At 48.6% G+C, this 26,750-nt stretch overlaps 9 protein-coding genes across 9 annotated transcripts; 5 read left to right on the top strand and 4 right to left on the bottom strand.

Annotated features, from left to right (window-relative positions):
* Window positions 1–593: 593 nt before the first annotated feature.
* On the top strand, window positions 594–3,599 carry PGRI_083940 (Male sterility, NAD-binding; the record flags this gene model as incomplete). The annotated part of the gene is made up of 1 exon (XM_040796108.1): window positions 594–3,599. One exon carries the CDS (start codon window positions 594–596, stop codon window positions 3,597–3,599), a length of 3,006 nt encoding a protein of 1,001 aa, XP_040650646.1.
* Window positions 3,600–4,478: 879 nt separating this feature from the next.
* PGRI_083930 (WD40 repeat domain-containing protein) lies at window positions 4,479–6,789 on the top strand (the record flags this gene model as incomplete). The annotated part of the gene is made up of 2 exons (XM_040796107.1): window positions 4,479–5,298; window positions 5,348–6,789. 2 exons carry the CDS (start codon window positions 4,479–4,481, stop codon window positions 6,787–6,789), a joined length of 2,262 nt encoding a protein of 753 aa, XP_040650645.1.
* Window positions 6,790–8,166: 1,377 nt separating this feature from the next.
* On the top strand, window positions 8,167–9,170 carry PGRI_083920 (uncharacterized protein; the record flags this gene model as incomplete). Its single annotated transcript, XM_040796106.1, has 2 exons — window positions 8,167–8,982; window positions 9,039–9,170. 2 exons carry the CDS (start codon window positions 8,167–8,169, stop codon window positions 9,168–9,170), a joined length of 948 nt encoding a protein of 315 aa, XP_040650644.1.
* Window positions 9,171–9,441: 271 nt separating this feature from the next.
* Window positions 9,442–13,455, bottom strand: PGRI_083910 (class I myosin myoA; the record flags this gene model as incomplete). The annotated part of the gene is made up of 5 exons (XM_040796105.1): window positions 9,442–9,860; window positions 9,910–12,972; window positions 13,035–13,080; window positions 13,155–13,391; window positions 13,453–13,455. 5 exons carry the CDS (start codon window positions 13,453–13,455, stop codon window positions 9,442–9,444), a joined length of 3,768 nt encoding a protein of 1,255 aa, XP_040650643.1.
* Window positions 13,456–14,613: 1,158 nt separating this feature from the next.
* Window positions 14,614–15,602, bottom strand: PGRI_083900 (uncharacterized protein; the record flags this gene model as incomplete). The annotated part of the gene is made up of 4 exons (XM_040796104.1): window positions 14,614–14,724; window positions 14,790–15,187; window positions 15,240–15,272; window positions 15,326–15,602. The coding sequence occupies 4 exons, from the start codon at window positions 15,600–15,602 to the stop codon at window positions 14,614–14,616; spliced, it is 819 nt and encodes a 272-aa protein (XP_040650642.1).
* A 281-nt stretch (window positions 15,603–15,883) lies between these two features.
* Window positions 15,884–16,773, bottom strand: PGRI_083890 (OPA3 family protein; the record flags this gene model as incomplete). The annotated part of the gene is made up of 2 exons (XM_040796103.1): window positions 15,884–16,660; window positions 16,714–16,773. 2 exons carry the CDS (start codon window positions 16,771–16,773, stop codon window positions 15,884–15,886), a joined length of 837 nt encoding a protein of 278 aa, XP_040650641.1.
* Window positions 16,774–17,607: 834 nt separating this feature from the next.
* Window positions 17,608–19,437, top strand: PGRI_083880 (aromatic amino acid and leucine permease; the record flags this gene model as incomplete). The annotated part of the gene is made up of 4 exons (XM_040796102.1): window positions 17,608–17,820; window positions 17,869–19,042; window positions 19,097–19,208; window positions 19,260–19,437. The coding sequence occupies 4 exons, from the start codon at window positions 17,608–17,610 to the stop codon at window positions 19,435–19,437; spliced, it is 1,677 nt and encodes a 558-aa protein (XP_040650640.1).
* Window positions 19,438–19,611: 174 nt separating this feature from the next.
* Window positions 19,612–20,142, bottom strand: PGRI_083870 (uncharacterized protein; the record flags this gene model as incomplete). The annotated part of the gene is made up of 1 exon (XM_040796101.1): window positions 19,612–20,142. One exon carries the CDS (start codon window positions 20,140–20,142, stop codon window positions 19,612–19,614), a length of 531 nt encoding a protein of 176 aa, XP_040650639.1.
* Window positions 20,143–23,645: 3,503 nt separating this feature from the next.
* PGRI_083860 (putative DNA mismatch repair protein) lies at window positions 23,646–26,392 on the top strand (the record flags this gene model as incomplete). Its single annotated transcript, XM_040796100.1, has 3 exons — window positions 23,646–24,052; window positions 24,109–24,497; window positions 24,552–26,392. The coding sequence occupies 3 exons, from the start codon at window positions 23,646–23,648 to the stop codon at window positions 26,390–26,392; spliced, it is 2,637 nt and encodes an 878-aa protein (XP_040650638.1).
* Between the last annotated feature and the right edge of the window lie 358 nt (window positions 26,393–26,750).

The raw sequence follows: 26,750 nt of genomic DNA, 5'->3' as shown, positions 1-26,750 counted from the left end.
AGATCGGGACAGAAATCAAGCCATGACGTCTCCGGGTCCAACCTGTACCTGTTTATGCAACGCGGTGCCACCTGTCTTTCGGGGGATGCTATCCACCCGATGATGGCTCATCAAAGCCAGGGAGCCTGCATGGCTATGGAAGAAGCAAAGAAGCAGCAGTACTTGGACTGCTACTTGATATGCGTTATTTCTCCGGGGATATTGCTCAAGTCGTCGCTGTTTATGAGGAGGTGCGTCTTTCTCGTGTCACAAGGATGCAGACAGCTGTAGTGCGTGATCCGTTAAGGTACAGATTTCTTGCAATGGTAATGAAAACAACGCTGATCCGTATACTCTCTCATAAGGTGCAACCTGAGAATCTTGCTTCGTGCTATGTGCTAGTCCAAGGGCAGTCAGTGGCTGAGAGTGGCGAAAATGGCTAACCTCGCCACAGAAACAAGGTCATGATCAAGTCTCTGAGCATTAACCTCTAAAGCGCTGCGCAGTAAAGTAATATTTTGCTAACTATAAAAGGTCAGTGGTATCCCGAAGATGATAGATAACTAAACATCACAAACCAAGAATTATCACACATTTCTCACCTGATATTTGATATGGAGAAGATTATCTACGAGCATTTCCAGAGATCTCCAAACTCCATAGCTGTGGAAGACAGAGACTTGTCTTTGAGCTATGCCGAGCTACTCGCGGAAGCCGCTCATCTAGCCGGCACGCTTGGAGTTGTAGTCTCTGGTGAATTGATTGGCATTTTGCTTGGCCCCGTTATCCATCAAATTGTTGCCCAGCTAGCTATACGTCTAGCCGGTGGTACTTGCGTCCCTATCGAGCCGTCACTTCCAAAGAGTCGCATCGCGGCGCTTCTAGGTGATATTCGCGTGAGACGTGTATTCGTCGACAAAGAAGACAGTGCGCATTGGGACGATATCGAAGTCATTCACGTACAGCCGATTTCAGGGCGGAAAAATGTTGATTTGGCACCAGAGACATTCGAAAGTAAGTCAGAAATAAGCCATATTCTCTTCACCTCCGGGTCAACTGGAAAGCCAAAGCCAGTTCAGATCCGTGCAGAGAGCATCTTGCACATGGCGACCAAAACCCTCGCAACACCATTGCAAACAAACGATAGAGTCACCGAGTTCAACAATCCAGGATTTGATATAATGTTATTCGACATATGGGTCACGCTAATCTCCGGAGCCACGATTGTGGTGGTCCCTCGAGAGATAGCCACTGATCCTGGCGCATTTGGGGGTTTCTTGAAGTCTCATAATGCCACAGTGACATTTTTGACAGCTGCACTGTTCCAGATTATTGCATTCACGGACCCGTTTGCATTCTCTTCATTGCGCCATGTCTTCACTGGAGGCGATGTGGCTAGCGTACATGCTATGAGGTCTGTCTTAGAGAATGGGCCACCACAGAACCTTTGGAACTCATATGGGCCGACTGAGTGTACAACCATGGTCACCATGGCTCGCATCACATTGGAGGAGACATCTCGAGAAAGAATCACCGTTGGTAGACCAATAGGTAGCACAGTACTCGTGCTATTGGACGAGGACCAGAACACCATTCGTGACAGTGGAAGACGAGGCGAGATCCATATAGGAGGGCCACAGCAGGCCTTCGGGTACTTGAATATGCCGTATGAGACAGACCAATTCTTTATTCATTTAGAGAAAAAGAAGATAGGTTTGCCAGGGGAAGGATCTATCCGATTGTATCGAACAGGCGACATGGCCGAATGGCGCGACACCACCTACCTACTTGATTTCATTGGACGTACTGATAATCAAGTGAAGCATGCTGGGTTTCGGGTGGATTTGGGCGAGATTGAACATGCATTACTTACGCATAGAGGTGTTCAGTCCGTTGTGGTGGTCCGACAGCCGCCGATATCTGAAAGTGGAACGCACTCACTCGTCGCTTTCGTGGTGGGTACCGAGGTGTTTCACACACAGAATTTACTCGAATTCGCTAGGGAGCATCTTCCAGCTTATATGGTCCCCAATGCTGTTGAGCGTATCACCGAGTTCCCATTGACGCCGAACGGAAAGGTGGACCGAAACACGCTTGTTCAACGACGGCTTGAGACTCTTCGACAAGAATTATCAGTGCCGGAGCACAAATCTGAAGACAATAGAGCACTTCTTCGGGGTCTTTGGGAAGATCTCCTCAATGTTGCCAATATTGGAGATGAGGATGACTTCTTTGTTTCTGGAGGCAGCTCACTTCAGGCTGCAGCGCTCATTTCGCTTATTCGGAAGCGGCTTGGAACTCTAGTATCAATGCAGGACTTGCATACACACTCCACACTCGACAGACTACTGCGGTTGATTGAAAACACTGATCTCAAACATGAAGATGCGCCCAATGATGCAAAGATATGGATGGAAGATGTTAATCTCGTAAACGATATTGAGCTCGTTCCTCGATGGGAAGACGACACAGAAGGACGCGTTTTTGTCACCGGTGTGACTGGCTTTGTGGGGGCCCATCTTTTACAACGTCTAATGGAGAAGCCTTCTGTCAAACAGATTGCGTGTCTAGCACGTCCCACAAATGGGGTCAGTGCGGCCACTCGAGTCCAACAGGCCCTGGAACGATATGACCTATGGCCGAGCAGGTTTGACCAGATTCAAAAGCTTTTGGTGCTGGAGGGTGATTTGGGAGATCGGGAGCTCGGCTTGGGGAGTCAAAAGTTTACCTGGCTGGCAAACTGGGCCTCGGTAATCTTTCACCTCGGTGCAAAAGTTAACTTTTGCCAGTCGTATCGCGAGCACCGTGTCAGCAATGTCGTAGGGACATGCAACGCGCTCCGGTTAGCTTCCTCTGGTCGCCGCAAATCATTCCATTACGTGTCTAGCATTGACGTATGGGGTCCAACTGGCTATATTCTTGGTACTAAAGAGCTGTATGAGGATGAGCCCCTAGAGCGGCATATTGAAGGCCTTCGGTATGATTTGGGCTACGCACAGAGTCAATGGACGGCCGAAGCCATGGTCCGTCGTATGAGAGACAGGGGACTACCTATTACGATATACCGGCCGGGATTTATTGTTGGTGATAGCAAGACGGGGACGAACAATCCTGATGATTTCTTCTCCCGGTTTCTGGCTGGATGTATCCAGCTTGGGACATTCCCGAGAATTTTAGAGCAGCGACTAGAATATGTGACCGTCGACTATGTTCTCGATGCGCTCATCCATATTGCATCTGATAACAAGAATTTAGGCATGAGCTACAGCTTGAATTGTCCTGATGTGCGGCAATCAGTCGATGTGATAGGAACCTGCGCTGTGCTCAATGAGGCGGGATACGATGTCAAGGTCATCTCTTACGACGAGTGGGTAGAGCAATTAAGACAGCAGCCGGAAGACGGGCCTTTGGCACCATTGATGCCTATGCTCCAGGAGAAGGTGCTAGGTCTTTTGACGCGCTGGGAGGCAAGTCAGTACTCGCCTGTTTATCGCTGTGATAATACGACAGAAGCATTGAAGGATAATCCTGGTATTAAATATACCCCGTTTGATACGGCGCTGTTAAAGAGGTTCATCGGCTTCTGGAATCGGAAGGGATTTTATCATATCAGGGAATAATTTCTTTTTCCCTCTGTCTTATACTTGCGTCTGAAGCTTATGTTCTGCTCATTCTACATATATAGTCTCTAGGCCTTCGATGTATATCATATTCACCATGTATTGAGGCGTCTATGGAGACCTCTCTTGGCAGATACAAAGCTGTACTATTTATATACAAACGTTAACGTAGTGGGTAAGCCCAAAGCCCAAAATAGTAAAAATAATAACATACAATATATCTCGATATGAACTGCCTATACAGCATTCGAACCCTTTAGGCGATGTCTAGCCCTAAGTATTGTCAAAGATATATATATTGGCGAACTGGGTGACGATGAGTAAATGATACATCACATTTTGTAAGACCTAGACTAATCTTCTAGGCACACCCTAGACACTATTCATGGATTATTAATTAGTAATTTAGTAATTCTTCAACTCTAGGGCTGATTGTAAGTGAAATAAATAAAACGATCACCAAGTCCTCTCCGGTTGGACTCGGCATTTCTTTCTCGACCGCTTTCCGTTCTCCGCTTTTTCCCTCGCGTCATCTCAGCCACGAGTGTTGTGGGGTTCAACTGCAAGGCAAAGCAAAAAGGTGAAATTATTAGCTGCCTTTCTGCTGACTGGGTTGTTTTCCTCCGCTTGTGCGACCGCGACCTGCCATCCCTGCGTGTTTGACCTGTTTCGGACGTGATCACCCGCCTTCCTGCACGTTGCCTAGAACAGCCAAAAGCTGCGCTGACGTTGACCTATAATTTGTCAGTCGAGTCAGATGTCCTTTTTGAATGCTCTATTCCAGTAAATCTTCAAATCGCGAGACTTATCTCCCCGCTAGCGAGATCCCGCGCACCACGCCATGTGTCATGTGATATCGATGGTTTAGTTAAACGAGTTATGAATCCTCCACATCTCTCTGGTACGCTATCTGGTCGGGACGATGCGGGGTCCTTGAACTCAACCCTCGAAACGGATATGTTTTCCACCGACGATCGATTAGCTTCGGCTGCGACCAATATGACTTCCGAGATCGACCGCCGATTACATGATGTGGGCGTTGCAGCTCTTGCTGCTGTGTCCCAGTACCCGCGTGCGGAGAACGTTGCGCACAGTGATTCTTTTCTAGTATCCGAAGTTGTTAACGCTGTTACGAGTGCCGGAAGTCCCCCGGATTATTATCGACATTTACAGTCCGGTTCTGTGCTACCGGAACATCGGGGTCATTTTCACCCATCCGGAAGGGGAAGCACTCGTTCAGCTGGACCGGAGTTTGTCTTTGGCTCGAACCCGAGTGGCGACGGCGATATGCAAACGATTGTCCGGGACTTAGTTCACCCCACCGCCGGCCGGCAAAATATCGCTATCGCCCCAGACGCGATCGACGATGGCCACAAGAACATGGATGTGGATTACGAATCAGCTACTATGGAAGACCAGCCGTCTCCCTCGTCAACATATGATGATGAGCTTGAAGACTTTCTCCAATTCTATCCGGATGAAGAAGAGTATTACTACCAGCGCAAGGAACGTCCCACGTATGAGGCCGAGATGCCAGACTGCGATCTGGATGATTTTTATACCAGTATCAGTTATGATGATATTGATGTCGATCTCCCGCAAACCATTGGTTTGTCTATTACAGAACCTCTGCGGAACTACGCCGATGATCAAATGGAATTCCCCGGACCACGCCCCGCATCTATAATCCACACATCGAGTAAGGCGCTATGATATTTCAGACAGTACCATAGCTAATTGCCCTGTAGCATACGAGCGAAATCTCACAATTGACGAATTCATCCAGCACTGGATGGTCTCGCTAAACCCCGTTCCCCACGGCTTCCATACTGAAAGTCGAATTCCACCACAACTCCGCCCACTCGCAAAGATGATTAGCTGGCAACCGCCACAGGAGGTTGTTCGGCCGTCTAAATGGAAACGCGACTTTTATGATCTGCAGCAGATCCCATGGACAGAAACTTTACGGGTAACACGGTCCGATGCACGCGCGGTGCGCGACGCCTGGTATATCCCGTACCGTAACCTGGATTACTTGCATCCCGGCCATGCAAAGCGCCTTCCACAACATGAAGCATATTTCCGAGAAAGCTCCATGCATACCTCGCACAAAGCATCTATTGAGCATTTCCAGCTTCGTAATTTGATGTCGACACCTGCATCTAATACCGTCCATTTCGCCTCCCGCTCAAAAGTCTTTTCATGGACCCCAACGACCGGTGACGCACGCTGTCTAATCGACATGAGCCAACCAGACCCAGAATCAGGTTTCCTTGGACCGGTCAAAATATCCACCATGAAAACAGCGCATGGCCTTACAATCGCAGGCGGGTTCTGTGGTGAATACGCCCTACGCAGTACCAGCGGATCCGACCCCGGCATAAAAGGCCTAGTAACCCCGGACTTCAACGACGGCATCACCAACCACGTCGACATAATCCCCAACCGCACGGGTTCCTCCCCAACCGGCGTTTTCGCCTCAAACGACAGGCACCTCCGCATCCTCGACACAGAAACAAACATCTTCATTTCCGACCAGGAACTCGCCCAACCAATAAACTGCACCGCCACATCCCCAGACAGTCGTCTTCGCGTCGTAATCGGCGACTCACCCGACGCATGGGTCATCGAATCCGACACCGGCCGTCCAGTCCATGCCCTCCGCGGCCACCGCGACTTCGGCTTCGCCTGCGCCTGGTCCCCAGATATGCGCCACATTGCAACCTCAAACCAAGACAAAACAGTCATCATCTGGGATGCGCGCACCTGGCGTCCGCTTGAAACAATCGACTCCGACGTAGCGGGCTACCGCTCCCTGCGCTTCTCGCCTGTCGGCGGTGGCCCGCGCACCCTCCTCTGCACCGAGCCCGCGGACCGGATTTCTATCGTCGACGCACAGCTCTTCCGTTCAAGACAAGTGCACGATTTCTTTGGTGAAATCGGTGGCGCCGATTACGCGCCTGACGGGGCAGAGATCTGGGTTGCGAATACGGATCGCCATTTCGGTGGTTTCATGCAGTATGAGCGCAAACAGTCTGGACAGCGGGTTGGGTTGACTGACATGCCGACTGAATGGGTTACCGAGGAGGAATTGGCGGTGGATTCTAGGTGTGTTTTGAGTAAGAGGGAGCGGGGACTGAGGTTCTTGAGGAATTTGTCGGATGAGGAGCATGATGCGTTGATTCTTTGATTCTATGGTGGGATGTTGTGTGTTGTGTTTTCTTTTCTTGGTTGGTATTCTGTGCGCCTTTTCGTCTGCATCTTATACCCTGGGCTACGGAGTTGGAGGTTGCTTATGTTTATGTTCGTTTCTTTGTTTAAAGTATTGGACGTCTATTTATGAACATAAGAATAGTCGACCGCATAAGCGGGTGTGATATCTTTCCAGTAGTCGTTTCAGTGGTCTTAGATACCATTCTGTGCAGATGTCTTGCAAGAGGGACTTCTCTCTGACATTTCTTGACTAAGTAGCTCCCCACTGGCCTTGGAATGCTCTCGGGATAACCCCCCCAATGTCAGACCCATGGATGAAACATGTGTCGACCCCAGGCATTAACACCACGACTGTAATAGAAAGCCCCAACACAAGGTCATTCTGCAAAAGATTGAAATGACTCTTTAGTTGTTCCAAACAGGCAAGCTTCTCCGGGATATCTTTTTTTGCGGTAAACGGCCATTTCAGAGATAATGTTTGTTGACGCAACTTATGCTGCGGGCTGAGCTGCGCGATGATATCCTGCACCATGCACTGGGAAATAGTGAGGGGCCCAAAAGAGACTTGATCGACATTGGCTTTTCTATGCCTAAAGTCGCCACCACGTCCTCGGCATCCTCGATGCGGTCTCTGAGTATCTCGAGTAGGTAGGTGGTGTTTTGCAGCCCATCCCGAAGCTTAACTCGATCCTCGGCTCCATTATTTATGTTTCTCAGATAGTTAGCCACCGTGGCTAACTATCTATAGTATGTCTATTCTGCTTGCGATGATCCTCAGAGGGTCATTGTGGCGAAGCTTAGAGGGGCTGAAATCCAACCCCACTGTCTGCAGTTCAAGTAAAAAAGCGGCAAGATCTGAGGATTAAAATGGAAATCGCCAAGGATATCTCAGAATCTGATATCCCATTTTTTTAGTACAACATACAAGAAACCTGTACATCCACAGTCTATTATCATAGCAAGGAGTTTGTTTATATGTTTGCTCTATTATATCCAGTACTCCATATATATACCACTTCTTTAAATGTTAAATTCCTCCATATATACTCCGAACTATCACCTAAATCATCCTGAAACGCACTAAAACAAGCAAAGATACCCAAAAATAAACCCGAAATGAACCCAAAATCAACCCAAAATCGATAGTTCATCTCCTAAAACATCCACTAAAAACCCATCTCGTCCATAATTGGCCTCAGCCACGATCCACCCCACATCAGATCGGACGAATCGCCAGATTAGCCCCGCAACCCCTCAGCTGAAGCTGTTTTCTCTTTATTGCTATAAAATCTCTTTCACTTTGTTTCTACCTTCTTAACCTACTTCATCTTCCTATCCAACTCAAACCCAAACCATGTCTTACAACGATAACCAATACGGCGGCTCCGGCGGCGCTAGCAATAGCTACTACAACACCGACAACAACAACTCCTACGGAGGTGGCGGTGGTTACGGTAACTCTAACCAGGGCCGCAACGAGGGCCGTAACGAAGGCTACGGTAACCAGAACCAAGGCCAGAACTACGGCAACAACAACTCTGGTTATGGCAACTCCAACGAAGGCCAGAACTACGGCCGTCAGGAGTCCCAGGGTTACGGAAACAACAACAACAACAACTCTAGCTACGGAAACCAAAACCAAAACCAGAGCTACGGTCGTCAAGAGTCCCAGGGTTACGGAATCAACAACAACTCTGGCTACAACTCCAACGAAGGCCACAACCAGAACCACGGCCAGAACTACGGAAACAACAACAACAACAGCTCCGGCTACGGAAACAACAACTCTGGCCGCCAAGAATCCCACAACAGCGGATACAACAACGAATTCAGTAGCGCTGCCACCCACGCCCAGGAACACGACAGCAAAGAAGACAAGTCCCTCTTTGACACTGCGTTGAACTTCCTCCAGAACCGCAAGGATTCCAACGATGACGTCGATGAGAAGCATGCTGCCAATGCGCACCAGGCTATGTATGGATCTGGTGGTGATAACAAGACTCACGATTCCAACACTGTTGGTGCTGGTGCTGCGATGCAGGCTTTGAAGATGTTTACTGGTGGTGGGAACAGTGGGAACGAGGGTGGTGATAAGAATAAGCTTATTGGGCTTGCTATGGCTCAGGCTGGGAAGTTGTGGGATGAGAAGAATGGGTCTGGGGGTAATGTGGTATGTTATTCTTTTGAATGATGAAAAAGGAGATGATGATGCTAATGATGATTTAGTCTGGTGATAAGCAGTCTGCTGTTAACGCTGCTGCGGAGATGGCGCTTAAGATGTATATGAAGAATCAGGTTAGTGGTGGTGGTAGCAGTGGTGCTGGTGGACTTATGAGTCTTGCTAGCAAGTTCTTGTAAATTGTTTGAATGGATGTGCATGTGCATTTTATTTTGAGATATGGATAGCATTCAGAATGACATGACAATTTTCATATGGGGTTCGCGCGAAACGGTATATATTGAACTCGGATCTACTGTAGAATGTAATGAAAAAAAAAAAAAAACAATGACTCGCTGACCTGCACATGCATATGCCACGGCCCTCCACAAACGGAAACAAACGCAAAAGGTCAACGCTAAGCGCAGAAATGTCAAACACCGCGACCGACCATAAACAATCCACTTCACTCTACCAGTCATCGTCGTCGTCGTGCTTGCCCTGCATCGCGCTTTGTCGGGCCCGCAGTGCCTCGGCCAAACCACCTGCTAGGCTGGCGTTCGAGGCGCTATTGGGCGTGCCGCGGCCGCTGGCGCCTGATGAGTCGCCAGATTGCATGCTCACGACGCTATCCCGGGGAGCGGGTGGGGGCGCAGGCTTGCGTCCGGCCATATTGGGACGCTTGGCCGGGGGAGCGGGAGGAGCGGGCTTGGTCTTTGCGGCTGCTGCAGCTCCAGCGCCATTTGGAATGGGGCTGGGCGTTGCGCGGGGTGCCATGGGAGGTGGGGGTGGAACGGGCTTTGGCGCGGGGGCGGCGACTACTTCTTCAAGATAGGATTCGGGGGTCCATCCTTGCGCCAATGTTGTTGTGTTCTTACACAACCACCATCCTAGGACAAGTTAGTTATCATCAAAATGAAGTGCGCTATGGGTACGTACCATTTCCTTCCCTGGATACAATCTCAACAATTTGGCCCTTGATGATAGAAAGCTCATTGGCCCGGTCGCTGGTGTAGTCATACTTGACCTTTGCGGAGGGCTTGCTGGAAGCTGGAGGAGGTGCAGCAGGGGGAGGCGGGGGAGGAGCCCTCATGGAGCTAGAAGACTCGTTGCGAGAGTGTGCAGTGGCGGCAGCAGCCACAGGCTGGGGGACGATGCGAGGCTGTGCGGCAGCTTGCGGTACTGCGGCAGGCTGTGGAACCGACCGGGGTAGAGGCTGAGCGGCAGGGACAGGTCTGCGAGCGGCCTGGGACAATTTTGAAGGGCCGCCACCGGGGCCACCAGGACGGAGCAGCTTTCCCTTTGTAACCGGTCGAGCAGCAACCGGCTTCGGCCGTGGAGTAGGTTTCGAGACAGAGTTGGGAGGCTCACCGGCACTAGTGTGGATTGTACTACTTTTGTAGCTATCGACGTTTCCAGCGGCCGGATCTTTGACTGCCTTGACTGTCGCCAGCTTCCCAGGCTTCTTATGGTATTCGATGGTCTCTGCGATCTTCAAAGTCAAAGATCCACGGAGGACATTGGTGAGATGGGTAAAGAACTCGGTTTTGAAGACACAGTTGATTAGCGGGTCGGGTTCCTGAGCCCCAATAACCAGCGAGAACCAGTCATCCTTGAGATTGGAAGTGCTGACACTCTTGATTGCTCCAACAGGCACGGTACGTTCCGCCGAAATAACAAGCTGGTTGTTGACAATACTTTGTGCAACAATGTAGACATGGCGATTCGTTAAGACAAGGATTCTGGGAACAGGTTTGCTAGAACGACCAAACTTGGACACCAAAAGCTCGGCACGGCAAGAGAACACAACCTCATCTGAACCGCTGATGCCTGCACCATTGCGGATCATCTCACCAGGGCCACCAGTATTTCCAACACCGAGATAATCGCCCAGGAAGCGACGAGAGCCGAGAAGACTCATTCTCCGACGTTCCTTGCGGCCCTGGAGGACTTGGTGTCCCTGATCACGAATCTTGATGAATTCGAGTCCACCAGTCATGCGGCGCCAGAAGCGCTGGATGCGGATCGCACACTCAATGCGGTACCGGAGGTAATTTCTCCAAGCACGCTGAATTCGAATGGCCATATTGTGCCAGTATTTATCTCGCATAGCCTCCAGTGCAAACAGTGTCTCAGGAGTCTTGACGAAAACCTTTGTGATACCCATCTGGTACTCTTCGGCCGGGATCCGGGTATCCTTCAAGATCTGCTTCGCACCGGATTCTACGTCTCCTGTCCATGTGTAGTCACCGGCATACGAAGTCTTCGGGGACAAGAGGTAGAACCGCTCGGTAAACTTGTCGAAGGTCTGACGGTAGGCAAAGCCAGCACGTCGAATGCGGACGTTCTCTTGAAGACCCAGGTACTTGATCTGATGCAGCACATTGCCGTGGTTGTACTCCCTTGGGGCCTTATTATCGTTGGGCTTGATAGTACGAATATAAGATGGCTGTGCCTTCATGAGCGTGGCCACAAGGTCGTTCGCGGATGCCTTGATCTTGTCACCGGCGGTAGGTGGGCGACGCTTGTCATCCTGGTTGACTTGCTCGGGGAACAGCGAGTGGACGAATTCGTTGCTGCTAGATTGGGCAAGGTTCAACAAGTCCTTCAACAGCTGATCCTTGTTCTTATCCGTCATTCCCTCCACGGCGTAACTGACATCACCAGCATAATGCTTGATGATGAACTGACCCTGGCGACCTTCGAAGTTGGGGTTCTGGGATAGGAAGTTGAGCCTGCCAACGAAAGTCTGATCGGCTGCACCGGAATCGGCGTGGGCAGTTGCGCAGGCATCGTTCAACGCGGCGAAAACACCAGGGGGGCGCTTGTCCTCGATCAAAGAGCACACCACCTTGTTGTCAAAGTACTCGATAGGAGTCCACTTGATCTGCTCACGGGCATACTCATCTTGTTCTGCCTTGAGAGTCAATTGGATGAAGATCTGCTGTAGCTTCTCGTTGACATAGTTGATACACAGCTGCTCGAAAGAGTTCTTGTCGAAGATTTCGAATCCGTAAATATCAAGGATACCGATCGAATTGGTGATGGATCCTCGGGCAGTCAGTGACTGGTTGACGCGCTCAACAATCCAATCGAAAAGATTGAAGTAAATTGCCTTGGCCAAAGCGTCCCGAACAGCCGAAGCCTGGACCCTGTTCAGTGGAACCTCATAAATGGAACCCCTGCGTCCTCCTCGGGCAGTCTCCATCAGACGAATGGTCAAAGCTTTGTTCACTTGAGCAGAATCCACTTCTAGCAGGTAGGCGACGAAATCAACAACTGACTGGTCGCTAATAATAGCATTTCCAGAGTCGTCCTCGCTGAACTGAACATTGCCGATCCAGAGAATAGCTGCCAGCATACGGAACACATTGTCCTGCTCGGCATCACTCATTCCAATCACCCTCATCGCATCAAGTGTATCCTTGAACTCGGCAACATCGTCGATTCCTGGCACATCGTAACACTTGGATCGGCTCGTGTAGAGGTAAGACTGGGGTTGCTGAAGACCGAAGCTGTCGCGGTACTTCTGTGGGGCACCCTTTGTGAGTTGGTAGAAGATGTGGAAATTTCGCTCATTCGTAATTTGTCCCACAACTCGCGACTTCTCCAGCAGATAATTCGTAATGTTGGCTCCTACCGGCTCACCGTTGGCATTGAACTCCAATTCTAGGTACTTTCCGAATCGGGAGGAATTGTTGTTGCGCAGCGTCTTCGCATTACCGAATGACTCCAGCAACGGGTTCGTCGCCAATACCATTTCCTTGGTCTGCTGAATAGACGAATCGCCACCGCCGGAGACACTGGCAATGTATTGCATGATCCGCTTCGCGGCCTCGGTCTTTCCGGCACCGGACTCTCCAGAAATGATGACACACTGGTTGTCCTTGTAAGATTTCATATTGTAGTATGCCGACTCGGCGACTCCGAATACATGGGGAGGGACTTCGAGGCGGTTCTTGCCGCGATACGAATCGAGGACAGTATCTGTGTAGATGCCCACTGTAATGATCGCAAGTCTGTTAGCAAACCGGAATCCGAATACTCTCCGCGGGGCAACTCACAGTCTCGGAAGGGATTCACAGAGACCAACACATGGCCAATATAAGTCTAATAGTATCTCGTCAGCCTGTACTCCTGTTCGCGCACAACCCCGCAGTCCGCGTGCGACAGCGATCACTTACATAAATCTCGTCGTGCTCAAACCGGAGCTTCAGGTTGTCGTTGATAGCCTCGTTGGAGATCTTGCTGAGCAGTGTAAGATCTGATACGCCAATCTCCTTCTTCTTGCTGCTCTCGAAAGCGGCCTTCCTGACCTGCGGCTTTCCCCCCGCTTGTCGGCCATCGCCAACATCGGCGACTGCTTTGGAACGTCCGAAGCGGCTCTTCTTCTCTCCGCCAACGGGGCGTCGTGACTGACCCTATATCGCAATCACAGGGTCAGTGGGTTCTTATCTGGTCGCAACGTGGTAGGACACCTACCATCTTGTGTCAACCTCTTATCTCGCGCCCAGGCGAGAAATGGGAAATCTGACCTGTCAACTAAATGAGGTAATTCTAGTGACAAGTTAAGAGGAATTGAGAGTGAATAGGAAGTCTAGAACCAATTCTAGGTAATTGTAAGAGGGAAGTGCCCAGGCGGACTTACGTACAACAAGTCAAACCGAAGCAAACAGCTGCGCCACAGAGGGTCTTTTGGTTCCGTTGCTGCCTCAGGGGGCGACTTGGATATCAATTTATCCGGTTACCAAGAATCATCTTTTTTTGATATAGGCATTCTCATTGCTCAGTTTAATTTTTGTTCCATGGCAATTCTTTTTCTAACAACGGTCAGCCACGCGCGTCAGGGCTTGTGGCTCATGCGGTCAAGAATAGATACACCGACGTCATTGGGCATATCCGTTAGGACAAATATACTCCTGCCTAACTAGTAGTTTTCTACCCGGAGATTTCTTGACACCATGATATCGTCTTTAATTCTATTGTTGATCTGACACGAAATCTCGCTGCTCATTTTTAGAACTCCCTAGCCCCAGATCTGCGAAACTAGGCCTACTCTCTTGATCAATACCAATATCGGGTGGCGAACTACACGAGGTGCAAGAACTAGTGTGCACATTCGGCCACCCTATAGCGGTGAGAATTGTTAGTAGTACGAGGGAGGGTAGAGTCTAACTTGCTACTAAATTTGAAGAACTACAAGACATATATATAGTATAAAGGGAAGCCAAACTGAGGGTAAAAACCGGAAGGCAATGGTATGATAGCGGTAGAAGGGATGTAAACTTATAATGACGATGGGGTAGGTTTATATATTGTTCAAAGTGAGACTCATGGCATCGGGATCCAACCTGTTTAGCAAGGCCAATGAAGCAAGAACCCACTGGGTGTGTGCACACTCAAGTAAAGCTTGGATTTTTGGTCCTCGTGCAGTAGAATAAAATGTCATTAGCAGACAGCACCGATGGGAGAATATAAATGTTTGCATCGGGTGATGATGTGTTAATCATACATGCTAGATCATGAAAAAGGTCCACCTCTCGTTCAGCTACGTTTCGTTGACTCTCTTCGTGTAAAGCTTGGTGGGATCAAAGATATTCCCTCGAGAAAGCAGCTGTTTCTGAAATGCATGTACCTTCAACTTCACCTTTTGGACTGGGCAAAAGTAGAAAACTTGGGAGCTGGGAAAGAGGTAGACACAGGCGTGGGCGCTTTAGGCATCGGAGATTCATCTCTAGGCGTGGTGACTGGAATCTAATCCCACATTATATCAGCAAATGGCCAACGAAGAGTAAGGCTTGTCCTTGAATATGACGCACCGGGTTTGCCCGTGAGGCACTCTTCATGTAACTGCCTATGCAATCCAGAAGGTAGGATGCGTCAGACACAACAAGAACAGGCGGTGGATCTGAGAAGCCCAATGAAAGGCAGTGGTGTAGTGCACCGAGAGACTGCACTGCATCGATCTGTTCGTTACCCGACGATCTCGTATCCATCAAATACACAATTACCCCCAATGAATTTTTGTTGGCTTGAGTAAACTTTTGGATTCCAATCGCAGTCTGATGCCTCGTGGTCACGTTGAGTGCACTGGGAGTTAACAGAAGCGCATTGAGTTTGATCAAGTGTGTTTGATTAAGGACATCAAATGACGATAGTGTTCGGTTCTGGTAGGTAAGCTCAAAGCTAAAGTCGGCATCTCGAGCAGCCCACATAGCTAGATGGGGAGTTAACACTTGAACTTTCTGCAAGGAAGTAAGGGAACTAACAACTGAAATCTGTTTTCGGCGGCCTCGGCGAGGCTAAAGGATACGGTTAATCCTAAACGCTAAACAGATAGAGGGGATCATTATACCTTCTTTCATTGTCTCGAGAGCAGTGAGGGTGGGAGCCAGCCTCGGCCATTCATCGCATTTTCGAAGTTCTGGGTTATATTCACCCCGAAGGCCGAGTGTTGGGGGAGGTGGGGACAATGCCAAAGTGGACATGGAAAGAGATGATGGAGGACTGGCACTATCCACCGATCGAGGGGCGAGTGTAGATATGGGGATAAATGGAACTGATGAATTGAGCGGGCTCGCAGCAGAGCGAGGAGATGGAGGCGGCTTTTCGGGATGAGATTGAGTATGCATAGTGAAGAGAGAATCAAGAAAGCAGAACAATGACAGAAGAGAGATGTTAGACCCAAAGGACTGATGAAAGAGAAAGAGTGTAAGAGAAGAGTTGTTGATTCCAGCTATGGAAGCCACTATATTCAAGGAAGGAGCGGAGGATATCGACAAAATTGACTCCGCCTTTGGAGTATTTCAAATGGTCTTTCAATGGGGTATCTTGACCGAATATAAAAGCAAATGCAAGTCTAACCTTATATAATGGGATATCGTTAGATATTAGAATATTAATCAATGAACAATCACGACTTCTGCGATGCAGATGGGTTCTGACTAGTCGATGTAGCAGACAGGTCCAAACTTTGGGTTATTGAGGCAGGCTTTTCTGTTGTGGGCTGGGTATTAGGCGCAGACTCGGTCGTCTCGACAAGTTGACCAAACGGAATGTACGAGGAAAGGCGTGACAGCCACCCCTGTGCGACGAGTGGCGCTTCTGACTCTGGGGCTTGTTCATATATCTCAGGAGATAGAATCCTCTTCGTAGACAACTTGGGCAAGTCGCCGTGCTTCGCTCTTAGCTGGAGTAGCTCCTTCTCTAGTGCCACCAGAGCTTCACGTGCCGCTTCTTCAGACTTTTCCAGCTCTGCTAGTCTTCCCTCCACGCCTTCTCGTCGTGTGCTTTCCTTGTTCCGTGCCCGCCACGACTCAAAGAGGATCAGGCTGCCAGCAACAAGGAAGAGGAAGGATTCGGAGATGAAGTTGGCACCGGACTCGATGGCTTTAGACTCGGAAAGGGGACGGATATGATAGTGGTGGGGTTTGGCTGCCTCCTCTGCCGCAGCCTTGGCCTTGGCCTCTGCCTCCTCTGCAGCTTTCGTATCGGCGGCATTTCGAACAGTGGGCATTGAAGGCTTGTGTTTTCGAGCTTCTGCTTCGGCGGCGGCTCGACGTTGTGACGCGGCACTATCTCGGAGAGTGCCTAGTCGGAGACGCATATCAAATCGGTGAAGAGCCTGGGCCATAGAGACACAGACCTTGCGAAATCGTTCATGTTCGCGGGCTTGGGCTTTGATTTGAGACTGTGTGGGTCAGCCTATGGTTTGGCAGGATTGAGTTCGAGATGGAAGCTTACAGCAATTGGCTTGGACAATGTCCTGATTACCAGGGAGGAGAGCTTCAATGTTAACGACATGGCTGCGCAATGGAGAGAGTAAACGTAAGCTTGAGTCACTTTCTCACCTCATGACGCGGTGGACCCCGAGCGCCGTGTCTGGCTTACTAAGCACCGTCTTCTAAGATCCACGGCTTCCCGCCCAGGAAAACTTCGGGAGGTGCACAGCAACTAGAGGCTTATTTCCAATATTTCCTTGGCAATAACCCATTAACCACCTGGTTACTGAAGATTCATCTAGTTTGATGGATTTGGATTGAATTTTTACAAAAATAACTCGGAGCATTACTAGCTCCCTTTCGGAAACATCACGGAAAGGGTAAGCTTTCTAGCATCAACTATGTCTCGCATGAAATATTTCAGCATTTCAAATGGAATTTATCTCCATGTACGGTTTGTGAGATATTCTGATACATCCTGAAGACGGGTGGAAAGGCCTATATCAATAATATAGGGCTAGCCTTGTTCTCGGTTGAAGTTAAAAAAGCCTGTGGAACCTATGTTGTACACTGGAACAGCTCGCAGACCCCCTGTGTGAGATACAACATAATGTTCGATTAATGCATTGCGTCTCCTACTGTTCACATCTGCTCTATCGACATCGCATCATGTAATGAGCCAATCAACTTATGCATGATACTTAATTCGAACTCCCTTTCCCCCGCCCCCAACTTCGGGTTTCAGCCGAAGCGATATCGCCTTTAATGTAAATTCCGTTACGCGAAAGCTTTGAACCCACTTGATAAACAAAAATTAGTCTCTCCTCATCGACCAGTCAAATGGTGTGATTGACCTACTTGACCCTCGCGTGGAAATATTTTCTCTTTGGAAGCTTTTCCTTCCTGCAACGACGCCATGGTATTCGAGGACCAGAGCTCTAAAACAGGGAGTCGATATACCGTCCAGAATTTACAGGATGTGGAAGATCAAGACTTCACCCCACAATCGGGTCCATCGAGCGGTGCCATCGCCGACAACGGGCAGATCGTTACTCAGTATGAGCGCCAAAGCTTGATCCGGGGTCTGGGGCAACGCCATATTCAAATGATTGCCATTGCCGGTGCAATTGTATGTAGACCATTATTGAGATAACCACTTTTTTCTGACTTACTATAGGGTACAGGTCTCTTTCTTGGTCTAGGTGGTTCGATCGCCACGGGTGGTCCTCTAGGCGCCCTGCTAGGCTACTTGTTTATCGGCCTGGTAGTCTGTAGCATTCAATTTGCACTGGGAGAAGTCTCAGCCCTGCTACCAGTTACTGGTTCATTTGTCCGACATGCGGAGATTTTGGTTGACCCTGCGCTGGCATTCGCGGTCGGCTGGAATGTTGTCTATGGATGCTTTATCAGCGTTCCGAGTGAGATCTCTGCCAGTGTGGTCCTTATTCAATACTGGACCGATATTAGTGCTGCGGTCTGGGTGACTGTCCTCATAATTGTGTCTGTGGTTGTTGCCATCTCATTTATCCGTGTCTATGGCGAGATCGAGTTCGTTTTTGCGATTCTTAAAATCCTGTTGGTTGTTTTTGTGGTCATTCTAGGACTTGTCATTGATCTCGGTGGTGTGCCTGGTGTGCCCCGAAAAGGGTTCCACTACTGGAAAGACCCCGGCCCGTTCGTTGAGTATATCGCTACTGGACCTTTGGGACGCTTCCTAGGGTTCTGGGCTGTCATGACCAATGCAGTCTACTCGTTTGCAGGTGTGGAATCTTTGGCCACGGCCGCTGCGGAAACAAGAAACCCACGGCATAATATTCCCAAAGCCTGCAAAAGGGTGTTTGCACGAGTGTCTATCTTCTACATAGCCGCTGTCTTAGTCGTGGGCATGTTGGTCTCCAGCGCAGATAAACGTCTTGGCTCCGACTCTGGCACGGCGACCACGAGTCCGTTCGTCATTGCTGCCGGGGATGCAGGTATCAAGGCTATTCCTTCCGTTGTGAATGCCGTGTGCTTAACCTCTGCGTGGTCTGCATCGAACCAGAGTATTCTGGCTGGAACGAGAACATTATATGGTCTTGCGATCAAGGGCCATGCTCCGAAGATATTCCTGCGCACCACCAAGTGGGGTGTACCATACATGTGTGTGCTTTTGCAGGTTGCCTTCTCTTTGTTGGCTTACATGTGTGTTTCCAACAACGCCATGAATGTCTTCTGGTGGTTCGTTGATTTGACCGCAGCTGGTACCTTGGTCTCGTGGATCACCATCGCTTTGAACCATATTCGTCTGTTGCAAGCGCTCGATAAACAGGGCATATCACCAACAGAGTTGCCGTGGCATAATCGTATTACCAGTGTGTATCACTGTTTTCATGTCATTGAAGGGCTTTCATACTGACATTACCAAGGATTCACAAGCTGGTTCGCGTTAGTCTCTTGCGTCCTCATTCTCCTGACTGGAGGATTCGCAGTTTTCACAGCTGGAAACTGGGACCCTGCCTCATTTGTATCGTCTTATCTGTGGGTATCTTCCTTGTCGCATTATGTGCAGCCTACTAACTCTCGAACTAGGGACATTCCACTCGTCCTTTTCGCGTACGGGGGCTATAAGTGGATTCGCCGGACAGAGATTATTCCCCTAAAGATGGTACCGGTTCAACAAGCGATAGACGAGGCTAACAATGACCCGGAGAATGTGCCTCTCAAGAAAGACAGTATACTGGCAAAGCTGAATATTCTTTGGGGCTGAGATGTCTTCTACCCATCACTAGGAGACCACCTATTTTGTTCGAGGCAAGACAATGAGACGTGATAGATCTTCAACTAGTTTAATATATTTACCATGAATATGATGTCCTGTGAAAAGGACGCCGACAATGACCACTTCTGGCTCCAGAAACAGCCTCCTTCCCATACCGCAAATCTAGCTATGTAAGATTCCAACTTCTCGCAACTTCGGAATCGCAAGCTGATGTGTCCATTCATTGCACTTCATGATTGGCCGTCTTGGTTCGTCTGGTCCATAGAGCTCCCCATCCTCCTTTGTCCAGGTAAGCTTATTTCGCTTCTCTGGATCCAAGCTCCAAAAGTCAAGTCCCTGCTGCTTGGTCGGTCTAGGCAAGGCTTCCAAGATAGGTTGTATTCTTGGATAATCGGCTTTGTGAATCCATCCAATCTCTGTGTTTCTGTGAAAACATATGTCCGCCACAGGAACAAAGTCAGATTTCACTTCAAAGCGCATGCCATTGCGGGCGATGACGTCGCCGGTGACATGAAATTGATCTCCTGCGTGAGTCTTCGGATCTGTTTCAACGAAGATGCCGGTGTGGTATCGCTTGGCGGGGTCCAGAGGATCGTAGGCTACTGTGTCGAACTCTGGTGTGAAAACTTTGTACCGCTCGGGGGCTGAAAGGGGGCTGGACTGCTGATTGGGGGACCCTTCCTTGTCGGACATGGTTGATATCTAGACAAGGAACGAGAAGATCGTAGCCTTAACGAAGCAAGACAGAGTAACTCAGAGTGTTAAGGCTGGATAGTGAAAATAAGGTGATTTAGCTAAAATGAATAGGTATCCCGTTTTTCTTGTCGCGATTGGAATTATATGTTCCTTTTGTAAGTCAAAACTCATTGTTTCTAACTGTGAACGGACGTGTGATGGACATGATCTCTGCACATGAGGGATTTCAAGGATCATCTCGCGCGCGCTAGATGAGAAGTTGGCAAGGTGAAACAGAACAACTGGACAACAATCCCTGAGAGGTCTCAAGGGTATCTTAAATATAATCACCGTCGCTTTGTTCAAATATGTAGTGGCTATAATGTCGTTAGAGTTGGTAAGGCTGGATTAGCAATTGGACGATAGCTTAGGTAGGATTAGTCCACACATGTCACGTATGGGTATACGCTAGGGGACCCCCATAGCCAATTGTTTAGAGGATTAACGCTGGTGGCTGTTCCACTCTAGGCTAGTAGCGCCGCATCAAGCGTTCTTGTGAGCATAACAAGGCCAGCGTAGCCAATATAAACCTACACAAAAGGATGCCATTTTTAGCGTCGTGAGAGATAGGGGTGCGCCCGGGTGTGATGGGCGGTTATGGCTGAGTACGTGCGCGCTAAAGGGGGTGATGCCAACGCCGGCATTAAACGATAGCCAATGAACTCACAACTTGATTATCCACCCCTGCGGCAGCCCCCTCAAAGTAGTGGGATGATTTTAAAAGGGTTTGGCTGTAATATATGACTGGCTTCCGATGACACACAGACTTTGGACCAGGTGAGGCTTTTCAGGAAACCCGCACATATTTTCAGGGTGTTAACTTTGGCGCCTTCCATGCCAGGCCTAGACACAGGGCAGAACAGGGTAGACACATGAGCTGGCCTCTTGAGCATACGCTACGCTTGTTGTTTGTTTTGCGTCTCTTCAAGCTCCCGCACAGATTCCTCCTTTCCCCCTCTTTTATCTTCTCTTTGCCGCGGCTCCCATCAAGTGAATGGGTGACTACATATACCAAACAGGACAATTTTTTCTGTACCATCGCCAGCTGAGCTGCGGTGTGCCGAACAATGAGATCCAAGTGAGTCACTTCAATACTACTTCTTGAGATCCAACATATAAGAGCTGCCTATTCTTCTATGAAACAAAGTCAACTCTTTCCTATAATTCCCAACCTTTAAATGATGACCAATTTTTTCAAGCCGTCCATCGAAGTCAGGTCCTGTTGAGAAGCCCCCCTAAGGCGTATCCATCAATTTACAGATGATTTCTTCGCTGCCGTTTTGGCTCACAATGTTCCTGGACTTGGACGTGCCGCTACTGGAGCCCACGATTCCCATAATCCTATATTCATAGACACAAGTATATTAATCCTATATTCATAGACACAAGTATATCATTGTTGTACTTTGGCCATCCCATCTTACTTGTTTGCTACAGACTGAGCAGTTTGTTTCTTGTCTGCTGGCGGTTATAAATACCCGCTTCCCATAAATTGGATTCCAGAGACTTTTTACCCTCTCCCTCTCTCCACATCTCTTACCTATTCATAAGCACACGAATTATATTTATAAATGACTGGTTGCAACTGTGAAGTGAGTCAATGTGTTCTTTCTTTTCAAACATTTGTACTAACTATTATTTATTCATTCAGGGAATCCCCGAAGCGACTGGTGGGATGTCAGTTTTCTGTCATAGACGACGCCGCCACGCACAACAGTAGTTATACCATGTTCAACTACAAGTTAGCCAAAAGAGCGCAGGGAATATATTCTTCGGTAACTATGCGGGGGTCTAACAGTTGCTTTATATATTAAACCTTGGAAGTAAGTGCACCCACCACGTCTATACACTACGTGATTTTGCAAAGCTGACTAAATAGATAAATATAAAACGTGGGACAATTTATGGAACTGCCAAAAGCCTTCCGGCATTTCAAAATATATCCCACTCAAAAGCGTGGAGGGGAGAATAATACCTGGATGGGATACGCTCCCAAATCAACGCTTTAGACGGCAGATGAAAATGCCCAGACCCAGATTATAAGAAGACATACAGGCCAAGATCAATATGGAAAGACACTATGTTAGCTCGTTGGCCCTGCAAACAAGCCAGAGAATTTGGCTGCAAGAAACTGTTTGCATCAGTCCACAATGTCTACAATACAAAACAGCCTGAAGGCGTGGATTTACCCAAGTGCAAGTGGGTATGCCAATATGACCGATGTCTTGGTCCAAATACAAACTAGGAAGCAGTTACTGCTGAGCTCCTTAGCTCATCTACATATGCAATGAGAACATTTTCAAAACAGAGTCCTTGAGTAAATAATTCTTCGCAAGCTAGTTGATCGTAGAAAAAGAACGAACCTCAGCATTGCTACTTTTACAAGCAACTATGAGCCAGTAGACCATCATCGACTCTGAATATGTGCAAATTTTGATTTGCAGTCATGGATTCTGATACATACTAGATTGGCAATTTCGGGGACTTTTAAAGTACTGGGTTCAAGGTTTATTGAGGCCATCTCGGATACATTGGATATACTCCGGTTTACTTTCTAGTTGGAAAGGTTTACCGTCGAAAGGATCTGGTGTTATAGATTCAACGAAGACGTCTGAAAGATCTGTTATACTAGCGAGTCGTTGCCTGTGAGTATCTACCGCAGACTAATGAGTAGGGACTATTGAGGGAATCCACGTCGGAATAGTCGAGGTGATAAGTATCATTTTGTTACCATTCGGGTACGATAAAAAGTGATTATGTAGGCAGCGGTATCGACGCCAGGGGTCAAGCCCCCATTTCTAGGCAATATCGATGCCCTAATGCCTCATTTTCTGAAATAAGACCAGCAGAATAATTACGATACTTGAATTACTATTGCAAGATAGTCGGCCTTATAAGCTTTCAACATTTGATAAACCGGTGCGAGGAGCGGTCAGAAAGCAGGCCAAGATGAGATATCAAGGAATATCCTCTAGAAATGGCGTTTTGACCTTTGGGGTCTATACCGCTGCGTAGATTGGGTTGTACAGGATGAAGCAAAAAGGCGCTAGGCTTAATCTGGTATATGTGGGGACCCGGAAGCTTAAAAGTTCCGTAACCACGGTCAGGTGACCACAGGAACCATCATTATTCATCAGGTATCAAATCCATGAGCTACAGGCAGCAGGGGAAAGAAGGAAACACTTTAGGTAATTAATGGGTGGAGGAGATGAGGGTGAGAATGAGAGATGAAGAGAGAAAACTCCATACAAACTATGAGCTAGAATCCCGTAGCATAAGGCATCAACTCCACGTGACCTCGGGTGCCAAGACAATCTCATCTTCCTTCAACATTTGCCGAGTCAAACATTCGTCGAATATCACCCATTGAAATTGTTTGCATGTTTTTTCTAACCCCAACTAGCTGGATGAAACAATTTGTTGTGCATTCGGAGATGAAAATCTAATACCAGGCGTGCAGAATGCCGATTGAGGCCCTTCCTCAGAAAACAATCCGGGCGATTGGCTCCACATCTGTTATCTCCGATCCCTACTCCGTTGTGAAGGAACTTGTAGACAATGCCCTTGATGCTTCTGCTACGTCGTTGCAAATTGAAATTTCACAAAACACCGTGGACGTCATACAGCTCAAAGACAATGGCCATGGCATCTCTCCAGAGGACCAGCAACATGTCTGCAAACGAGCTTTTACCAGCAAGATCCAGACTTTAGATGATCTGAAAAATGTCGGTGGGTCATCATTGGGATTTCGTGGTGAGGCACTTGCTAGTGTCGCGGAGATGTCCGGTGTACTTGCTGTCACCACTCGGGTTGCGTCTGAAGTCGCCGGGTTATGTTTGAAGTACGGAAAAAACGGAGAGCTTACTGGGTATGCTGACCGCGCGAGCTTTTTGTCTTCCTGCCTCCGCTAACCTTTCATCGCAGATCACAGCCGACGTCACATCCTGTGGGCACAACTGTCCGTATCACGGACTTTCTCAAACACATTCCTGTTCGCAGGCAGACTGCCTTGAAGGGTGCCGCGAGAAATCTCACGAGAATCAAAAAGCTTCTCCAAGCATATGCTATAGCTCAACCATCAAAGAGGCTCTCACTCAAAGTTCTCAAGGCAAAAAACGAAAACAGCAATTGGACATACGCACCAAGCGCAGACGCCTCGCTCTCGGATGCAGCTCTCAAGGTAACCGGCACAGAAGTGTCCTCTTGTTGTGTCTTGAGGCGACTTTCCTCCCATAGCACCACTGGGGACGAACGAGGATCATCAGATCAGAAAGATTATGAGGCCATCGCCTTTCTTCCAAAGACACAATTCGGTGAGCTCATCTTGATCGACGCCCGATGATGTGATTACCAACCAAGTTAAGTAGACACCTCGAAGATCAACAGTGCAGGCCAATACATTAGCGTGGATGGCCGCCCTCTCTCTAGTAGCAGGGGCATTGGACATGAGCTTGTTAGGATTTTCAAGCCATATGTTCGTGGCGCCGCATCCAAAAACGAATTCTCCAAATCGGTTATTGATCCTTTCCTCTGCTTGCACATCCGCTGTCCTCGAGGAACATACGATGTCAACATCGAGCCAGCGAAAGACGATCTGCTCTTCGAAGACCCAGATGTAGTCTTGGGCTTGGTAGAGAATTTGTTTCGCAACCACTACGGTAAAATAGAAGGGGCGGAGACAAAAGCCTCCACGGAAGGCAAAGAGGGTGTTTGCAACCGCAATGAAAGCTCAGAAGGGTTCGGGCTTTTGATGGCTAGGAAGCCAGCTACAGAACCTGCGGATCCTGACGACCCCTTCAGTGAGCCTATACCCTTTACGTCTCTCTCACCGAAGCCGGTCTCGTATCAGTGCGTCTTTTCGCCTGTAATTCCTTCTAGCAGCAAGGGTCCCGAAAGTCCTAACGAAACGCTTACCTCCACAAAGAAACATTCCAGGTTCGTCAATCCGTGGTCTATCTCGCGAATCAATGCCTCATTTCAAACACCGCGAGGCGGAAGGGATCCTCTGGACCAAACAAGTCCTGTACTTCTCTCTAGCAGTAGCCTGAAAGGGCCAACCCGTAGGGAGAGTGTTTCGCAAAATATCCAGCATTTGCCAAACTCAGACATGACAAGTCCGTTTACGTCGCCAGTGAGACGGCGTCGACAAGATCCGCAAGCATCGACCGAGTCATCCGCTGAGACTAATCGCATTTCAAGCGCCCGGCACGCCGAGAGGGAACGTGATCGAAATCGATATGGGAACGGGGCTTTAGACACTTGGTTTCAGAGGACTACACAAGTCTCGCTAGAGCAAAACCTTGTTGAGGAAGGACCGACCCAAGAACCAGATTCGCCGCTTTCTTTCCTTGCCCAGGAAAGATTTGGATTACCCAGGGACACTTCACCAAATATTGTGCAAGTGGATGGGCAGAGTGATGGTTGCTCAGACAGTCCATCCAAGACTACCATCACTCCAGAAGACACTCATCATCGGCATGGCGATCATATTCCAGAGTCCATAGATAGCGGTCGAGGACGTCCGGTCCTTGAAAGATGGGCGGCTCAACTTCATCGAGGCGTCAGTCATGATGAATTGTCCGATCTTGAGAAAGCACTTGACTTCGAAAGGCGGAAGAAAGAAGCCATCCAGAACAGTCGCACACGCTTCGGGCGGGGCGATAAACCATCCACTTCACAGTCTGCCCCAGTATCGCATTCACCTCATCGTAGTCGATATCTTGCCGCAAAATCTGCGTTAACCTCGTCGCAAACTTCGGTCGGCGAACCGGTCTCTACCACAACGCTCTCTCCTCATGATCCCCGGGCATATCTCATCCGCAAGGAAATGGACCATTCCACCGATGAATCCTCGAAGAAGGACAGCAAGGTTCGGAAACGACCCACCAACAGACTTCCCTTAGAACGTATCCCCGATGGTTGCGACCTGCATGATCTCGGGTTAACCTGCTCGGTTGACTTGTCTTCCGACTCGAACTCCTTCAGACGGAGTATGCCTGAGGATTTATACACCGACGAAGACAACAATGCTACAGCATTCTCAGCAGCTGATCTTGCAACCTGCTCGCCGTTCTGGAACGACCGGTTGATGCTCATTATGAAGCAACGATACAAGAACAAGGATGGATCGCCTTTTGGTATTGAAATTGACCTTGCTACCGTCATTTCACGACATTTGAGAAATATCGCAAACCACGAAAACAATTAAGGCTGGCTATGCCCCTAGCATACCTTGAAAGAGGTGCTCTCCGCTGACTGTTAACCTGATCTTCCTATATTTACCTCCAGGACCATGTGTCATCTCATCCATGTACTTAAACATTACTTCTTATTTATTTTATAGATTAAATATGAGAGATCCATTGAATCTGGTATATTCAATTTATTACAATAAAGAGAATATTTCATTTCCCCCTTCTCCGGTAGTTTGTTCAAGTGTAAGATGCAAATCGGGCTTCATGGCCTCGGTTTTCATAGGTATTCTTACACATGTGTACTTGATATGTACTTTATATCACTTTTCTAAAAGTTCAATGCAATTATACAAATATTTAGTTCAACTTGGC

The sequence above is a fragment of the Penicillium griseofulvum genome, assembly GCF_001561935.1.
Source record: "Penicillium griseofulvum strain PG3 chromosome Unknown contig_10, whole genome shotgun sequence".
Classification (NCBI taxonomy): Eukaryota; Fungi; Ascomycota; class Eurotiomycetes; order Eurotiales; family Aspergillaceae; genus Penicillium; species Penicillium griseofulvum.
This window is presented reverse-complemented; position numbering and strand designations above follow the sequence as displayed.